The sequence below is a fragment of the Mus pahari genome, chromosome 2, assembly GCF_900095145.1.
Source record: "Mus pahari chromosome 2, PAHARI_EIJ_v1.1, whole genome shotgun sequence".
Taxonomy (NCBI): Eukaryota; Metazoa; Chordata; class Mammalia; order Rodentia; family Muridae; genus Mus; species Mus pahari.
Window position 1 is genome coordinate 161,031,421 of NC_034591.1, and position 7,966 is coordinate 161,039,386.

At 40.4% G+C, this 7,966-nt stretch overlaps 2 protein-coding genes across 6 annotated transcripts in view; one reads left to right on the forward strand and one right to left on the reverse strand.

Moving 5' to 3' along the window:
• Ints13 (integrator complex subunit 13) overlaps window positions 1-3,541 on the reverse strand; it is a 29,168-nt gene extending 25,627 nt beyond the window's left edge. For 3 of the 4 annotated variants that reach the window (XM_029535312.1, XM_029535314.1, XM_021190188.1), the window contains exons 1-3: window positions 2,992-3,541; window positions 2,257-2,492; window positions 1,232-1,306 (exon numbers count right to left, since the gene is read on the reverse strand). In XM_029535312.1, coding sequence (XP_029391172.1) covers window positions 1,232-1,306; window positions 2,257-2,481 — 300 coding nt within the window. In that variant the 5' untranslated portion in view covers window positions 2,482-2,492; window positions 2,992-3,541. The remainder of the gene's footprint in view (window positions 1-1,231; window positions 1,307-2,256; window positions 2,493-2,991) is intronic. The other variant, XM_029535313.1, reaches the window with a different exon arrangement.
• Window positions 3,542-3,609: 68 nt separating this feature from the next.
• The window catches only part of Fgfr1op2 (FGFR1 oncogene partner 2), a 21,249-nt gene continuing 16,892 nt past the window's right edge, over window positions 3,610-7,966 (forward strand). The window contains exon 1 of one of the 2 annotated variants that reach the window (XM_021189961.1): window positions 3,610-3,912. The gene's annotated coding sequence lies outside the window, so the exon portion shown is untranslated. The remainder of the gene's footprint in view (window positions 3,913-7,966) is intronic. The other variant, XM_021189960.2, reaches the window with a different exon arrangement.

The window sequence follows — 7,966 nt, forward strand, 5'->3', positions numbered from 1 at the left end:
GGATTTCTGAGTTTGAGGCCAGCCTGGTCTACAGAGTGAGTTCCAGGACAGCCAGGGCTATACAGAGAAACCCTGTCTCGAAAAACAAAACAAAACAAAAAAATCTGACGAAAGGACAGAATTAAAATATAAGGACAAGCTCTTGAAAATTAAAATACAGTTAAATAAAACTTCCAAATAAGAGTTTAAAGGTTTAAAATAGTCAAATAACAGAGAGAAGCCCAAAGAGAAATGTGACTTTAAGCTGGGAAGTCCAACATCCTACTAATAAATATTCTAGAAAGACATTGAACAGACTCAAGAACAATATCAAAGACACAACTCAGAATTTCCTTAACTAAAAAGGCTATAAGGTTCAATCCAACAAATGAAGAAAAGCCCCACACAGGCAGAACACTGAAAATGTTCAGAATATAAATGAGAAAAGAAAAGATTCTTAAAGACTTCAACATTTAAAAGGCACGGCACAACACTAGACTGCAACAGCATCAATGGAATAGTGGAGTGAGATCCTCACAATTTCGATAGAATTATTCCTTCTATATCCAAAATACTGATAAGAAGAATCATGTTACACGAACTGTGGAGACCATACTCTACCAGACAAATGATCACAAAGAGGAATCGATGCAATGTGAGGAGGAGAAGACACCTGGTGTCATGCAGTCAGTGCAGAGGAAACATTGAATTATATTGATACACTTGTGGTAAGACAAATACTGAGAAGCTTTGAGAGACATATATACAGATATATATGTATACAGGTATACAACAATAGGTATACAGAGAGGGAAAGGAAATGATAAATTCTGCAAGTAAATAATCATAAACAATATTTGGCACAGTAGTGAACAATACTTTTATGAAACTATAATGCAAATACAGAATTCTAATAAAAATTCTAACAAAAATTCTGATCAGAAAAAACAAAGGAAAAGCATGAGTGTGGAAGTTTTAGTAAATCATTACTAACAATCATGATAAAGTTTAATGATAAAATTTATTGATTGAGAATTCAATAAATAAAATGCTATATAGAAATTATATTTAACATGTAAGTAAAAAAAGACACTAGAACTGAGATTTTCTTGGGGGTGCTGAAATGGAAAGAGCTATTTTTCTTGTAATATAAGTTAGGATATTAAAACTCTGCAAAGATACAGTAATTTTAAAAAAAAAAATTCTTAGAAAGTTTTACCACATTCAGGTAATTTTCAAAAACTGCACATACCTCCTGTAAATTTTGGTCTTCTTGAGTCCAAGAATTTAAAACATGTGCTCCCGAATCACTAACAATGAAATTCACCTAATAGACGTCAAAGAAACAATTAGTATTCCACTCTGCTTTCTCAGTCACCATCACACAGTAAAACCACACACGATTCCTTCTAGCACTGGCAATCATCTGATTCATCTATTGTGTAAGCATAAATGCCTAGGACATGCAGCTGCTATTCCAGCACTGAGTATATGGAAAGAAGTCACAGATAAAACAGTTCTGTCACAACATAGACAATGTCTGAGGTGAAAACTGTGGTAAAGCAGTATAGGGAGAACACAAGCAAATATGACGCACAGGGTCATTTCAGGGAATGATAAATGCTACGTAAAGGACTCAAAACTACTCAAGACCAGGCGTTGACACATAGGCCCTCTACAGACATAGTAACTTGAGGAGCTACAAATTGACTGTAAACCAGCCACAGAACAAGTCAGGGATAGAAAACTCCAAGTAAAGCAGACAGCAGATGCAAAGGTCTTAAATTTAAATACACTCCCCAAAAGGCACAATCCAAAACAAGTCGAGGGTTTAGAGGTAACCCTGAAGAAGCAGGGTATTTGAGCACGGATAGCCATGGAAGGCACCGACAGCCACACAAGGCACTGACAGGCAAGTAACAGTCATAAACTACATTCTTTCTTCACCCTCAACATTCTCAATTGTTCTCCAAGTTCAGTGCCTGTTCCATGCTTACAACATACTTTATATATGGCCTAACATGTATAGGTAGTACTTACTTCTCTGGACTGGAGAGGCCAGTAAGTACAGAGCACTTTGGAACACACCTGGAACTTGTAAGTGCTCAGCACCATCATTACTGCTGTCTGCAACTAAATACCAACACTACACTAATCATAAAGGGCAGCTCTGCATACATTTTAACTATACAGTTATAAATCTACAGTAAATTCACATAATAATTATATACACAGTTAAGTACATCATCCCATCATAATTTTGTTCATAACACTCACCAGTTTTTTGAAAGGAAATATGTCATACATTATTCTACAATATTCCATGGAAGATTCTACTGAGCAAGTCCACAAGGATTTGGAGATGGGAGCCAAAGGGATGATGCCTTGGGTCCTGTTCTTCACCAGCATATCAAACTCCACATGCTGTCTACAGGATTCTGCCATGTATGGGCAGTGATCCACAACAAACACTGTTTTATGAGATTCAGAAAAAATCTTCATTTTGTTTTAACCTGTAAAAGGATAAACATGCTAGTCAAAATATGACACATAACATATATCATAAGTGATCTCCTAAGTTTGAGCCAAAAGGAAGACACAAACTCATCTTCTCCCTCAACTTGCAATACACTACAGTAATTCACCACGTAAACCAGAACAAACAGATGCTATCCCATGGTGGTGAAGAGGAAACACTTTTAAAACTTTTTCTTATAAACACAGAACATATGGTGCACTGCCCTGCTTCGCTTCTAATATTTTACAGACCAAAAAAAAATTTTTTTTGTTTTTAATCTACATTCTAAATCACACGGGAAACAGAGCAAGTGTTCACCGTAACGAACCACCTTACGGTCCCGCTATTACCTCCTGCTGCTCTGGAAGGCACCGCCCCTCCCCACCAAAGTCCCGGTCTGCAAACCTTCTGCACACACCTGACTGCAAAGGGGGGTGGGGGGCGGCGAACAAGGTGAGTGGACAGGGAAGCCCTCGCCATCGAGGTTCGCTTACTTTCGTGCCTGGTCCTGCGGTGAACGAACGGAGGCGGAGGGAGAAGGCGGACGAGGGTGGGTGGGGAGTCGGCGCACAGTCGGTCTGGTACCACCCGCAGAAGACTGACTGCCCGGCTCATCGCCCAACACTCCGGCTCCTTAAACGCAGGGGCGCGCGCATGCGCGTGCGCGCACAAGAGCGCACTCGGACTCGCGCGTGCGCACGGCGCTCTCGCACAGCCCCGCCATCTTCCCTTCCCCTTAGAAGCCAACGGAGGCCGAACCGGAAGAGGGCGGAGCAAGTGAGGGGGAAAAAGAATAAAATAAAATTTAAAAAAAGCCTTTAACGATTGTTCCCAATCAGCCGTTGGGAAGAACGGTCAGGGCGACCCGAGAGAACCCCAAAGTACTAAGCCGCGGCCGGGACAAACCAACCTCGGCTCTGGACAGGCAGAGCCTACCCACCCAACCTCCCCTCTCCGCCTTCAGTCCAGGCCGGTAGCCCCTCGGAAAGCACGCGAGAGTGTGCAAGCGGCAGGGCAAAGCCGTGAGACGGGGCGAGGAGAGAAGCCCCGCCCCCTCCCCGCCCACCAATCAACGACCAGCCGTCTGCCGGGGGTGGGGCCTCCGGTAACCCGCGGAGGGGAGTCTCGCGAGGCTTGTCGCTCCGTGGCTGCGGGTCGCGGAGGTGCTGGTCCGCCCGGGATGGGGCCGAGACGAGTGGGCTGCCCGTCCGTCCCGCCAGTGTGCGAGCAGGGCTGTGCGTCCGCTCGCTGAGCAGGCGCAGCGAGGGCGCGGAGATCCCCTCCCTGGGCACTCCACCTCGCGGGTAGTCGTCGCCCCAGGGGGACTGAAGCTGAGTGGAATAACACGCGTGGGCGAGCCTCTGAGCCGGGCTCCCTCTCTCTGTGCTCTCACCGAGGTCCTGCCGGGAACTGAGGTACGGAAAGTTCCGTGAAAACCCTGGGCCTGCACGCCGCGGGACGCCCCTGCCTTCCGGGTTTCCCTTCCTGCCACTCGGGAGCTCCGTGGGCGGTGGCCTGAGGGACTTGTCACCCTTGAGTTTTACCTCAGCACACTTGACCGCGTTTGCGCCTGGGACTTAGCCACGGTCCTGAGGGAGCTGCTGGGACCGTTTGAGTCCCTCAGCGGCCTTCCGAATTCGGTTCCAAGTTTGAAAAGCTGGTTTTCTCCAGACAGCTGTTTCAGAAGCTCCAAGTGTGTGCATGCCACCATTTTCAGGAACAGTGCAGTTCTCTGCTTTCAGAGTGATGTGGGTGGACAGGATGCTTATTGGTATGTGTGGTCTGCACGCATTCTTTCTTTATCCCATTCGAAGGTTTTCTTTGAAAGACACATGCTTTTTATATTGCTACCAGCATCTGTGTCTGCTCCTCAAGACTGAGGACTCTTTTCTTTCCGTGCTCCTTTCCAAAACAGAATTGCCTGAGGTTCTGTAGTCCACTCACACTGCACCAGGATTTTGCTTCTTTCACTGTGACTGTTAGTTACAGTTGCCCTTCCTCCACCCCAAACCAGTGTCCCCGCCCCAGCCTTCCAAACTTACTGTGACATGCATTCACCTGAAACTTTTTCAAGTTCTAATTTAAGCATATCGATTCATCAGGGCTTTTTAACATCCTATCTCAAATCATATTTTACCTTTTCAGTGTCATCTTATTGCCGCCCCTAATTCCTTTCCATACACGTGCCAGTCTGTTGGGTATTCCCACCACTGTGCCATGTGAGTCCATATAGTCTGCTAGAAAGCTTGCTTTTCCTTCTGTCTCATCATCTATCAAAACCCAATTCATAGATGACTCTTTTTAGATTCCCTCGGGTGACATTGATAGTACTGTGAACTCCGAGGGTGACATTGATAGTACAATGAACTCCGAGAGCTCTTGACATAGTTTTGCAGTATTCATTAGGACGTATTATTTGTTCAATTACCTGTCTCCTGCCAGCTTGAACTTGAGTCTGGAATCATGTCTTATTCGTGTTTAAAACAAATGCTATCTCAGTGTTGTCACATAACAAGCAATATATACACACACACACATACATATATACATATACATACATATATATATATTTATAATGTCATTCAAAAGAATTTGCTATAACAATTCTGTCTCTTAGAAATCAGAATATTAGAACCTAAAGGAACTTTTTTAGGGTAAAAGCCCTTACCTGCTTTGAACATGAGCACCCATGTACTCCTAACACTTATGTAATTGTACCTTTGTTGTTATTGAATGGAGATTGTATATAATATCAAAAGCACATGCATGCACACACCCTGTGCACTCAAATGACTATGTTAGTATCATGTTTGACAACTAGGATTTTATGTGATGCAAATGTTTTTGATAGTGCTCAGCATAGGAAAAATTTCACTGACTCTTGGCCATATGTTAGAAATAACTGGTTTGGGTTAGGTCTGTTCTTTTTTGGATTGTTAGTTTGAACACGCACAGCATAGCCACAATTTTAGGGAGCATATAAATTGGTCTTCATTCAATGTGCTCTTTCTCTCAAATTCTGTTCCTTTCAACTTTAAGAACTGCTTTTCTTCATCGAGCTCCAAGTACATTAAATTTTCAAGAAGAGTAGAAACTTTCTGTACTTTCAAATAGTGTATATGTCTGCACAAGATGCTCATTTTTATGTGTTCTTTATATACATTCTTTTTGCTTGTTTATGGGTTGTTGTTGGAATCTGTACATAGTCCTGACTGTCCTAGAACTCACTTGATAGACCAGACTGGCCTTAAGTTCACAGATAATGACCTGGCTCTGCCTCCCTAGTGCTGAGATTAAAAATATGTACCACCATATTTGACTATATACATTCTCGATCTCTTTAAAGTATTTCTCTGAATGACTTGAAACACATTTTTATTTTGCTATTTTCATGTGCCAGTTAATATATTACCTGTGTGTTTACTAACACTAGGGGTACCCACCCAAGCAGTAACAATTTAAACTTCTGACATTTAAAAATACATCTGTCATATCTCACCATTTTTTTTAATCTCTGGAAATTGGATAATTAGTAGATTTGTTTATGAAAGAAACAAGAGTTACTTGAACTTTTTCAGATTTTTCCTTAACTAAAGCTAAAAAGTAACCAGCTGGCAGTTGCTGCTGTGGGTGGGTGGTGGTTTCTCTAATGAGCAGCAGAACGTTCTGGACCATCTGTAAGATTGACTGCAGATGTCTTAGTGGTTGAGTGGGTGAAAATGTGGCTAAAGCAGGAAGCAAAGGAAGAAAGGAAACTTGTTTCTTAAAGGCGTACCTCTGTAATTTGAGCCTACCTGTTTAAAATAATTTAAGTGTATTATGACTAGTTAAGACAAGCACTGAAAAAATAAGCAAATACATTGAAAATATTCCTTTTTTAAATTGGAGTCAATTTTTTTTTTAGTGTGTAACAATGTGTTAAACAGTATCTCTCCCACTTTATTTACTAGTCAAAAAGGGAAGAGAAGCATCTTTCAAAAAGTATGGCAAAACAGATTCATATTATAAAATATTTTAAGCTTTTCTGAGGTTTTACAAACAGGAAATGAGTATATAGATTTTCAGAAGCTGTGCCATTGTTTTTCTGAAATGTTAATTAGGTGTTGAGTTTTCTGTTTACAATTCCTTCTGTGTAGATGAGAGTTTTTAAATCTAAAACATAAAATGTAGTTCATTTAATTTTTGTGCAGCCTAGAGAACATTTTTTTAAAAGCTCACCATAATTCACTGCTAGTTAAGACTAGTTAATTTTTATGTATACTTAAAACAATTGCTAAATTTTTATAGTCATGAAAATTATTTAAAATTTTATTGTTTAAAATTGTTTATATACATTTCCATATGACTTTAAAAAATTAAATCTTTTAGAAATTCCACTTTGTAGAATCAAGGAATTTGTTCTTTCTGTCTCAAGCGGTTAAGACAGTTTTTACATAGGAAGAAGCAAATGAAGTCCTTGGATCCGGCTTGGCTGAAGAGTTCCAGTCCTTGTACTAGGTGGCTGTCATTCAGCTATTTTATTTGGAATTTTTGAATATAGTTTTTTCAATGGAAAAAAGGAGTTAACACTTGTTCTTTGTCTAAATGGCAAAATAAGGTGGTGTTCTTCAGATCTAGAGAGCTACCATTTTTAATTAACCAAAATTATTGGGCCTGCACTTTCCACCAACCCTCACAGCCTGAGTTTGATCCCCAAGCTCATGTGGTGGGTGGAGAGAGCCTGTTCCAAGTTGTCCTCCACACATGTGCCATGGCAACCCAACTAGAATAGAAAAGTAAATATATTATTAATTATTAAGTATTACCTAGCAGTTTGAGTATGGTTGTGATGGATATCATGACTGTTCTAGTTAAGTTTCTTTAATGATAGTAAACATCTTTCTATGTGCTTTTTATTTTATTTATTTGCCATTTATATATCTTTTAGGATAAATATTAAAGCCTTCTGGCCATTTTTAAAATTAGACTTATTCTTGGTTCTATGATAGTTATTTTCTAAACAAGTACTTTATCAGATGTGGATTAGGAATGGCTCCCCCTAGCAAGTGTGTCTTCTCCCACTGTCTTAACTGTCTGACAGTCTGTTTAGTAACTTGATGAAACCTGGTTTATCAGTGGTTTATAGAGTTCTTATGTTTCATGCTTTTGGCATCATGCCTAAAACAAGATCTTTAGTATCTTCAGATTATAGAGTTTTCTTTACCATCTCCAGATTATAAGGATTTCCTTTGCATTTTTTCTTAAAACATTACCATTTCTCATTACTCGTTTGTGTTCCATTTTAAGAAAAACGTTATAAGTAGAATTGTATTGAGATTAGTTTCCAGCATATACATGTCTAGTTCTTCCAGTGCCACTTGTTGAAAAGATGCTAGCCTTTCTCACAAAAAGAAAGAAAGAAAGAAAGAAAGAAAGAAAGGAAGGAAGGAAGGAAGGAAGGAAGGAAGGAAGGAAGGAAGGAAGGAAGGA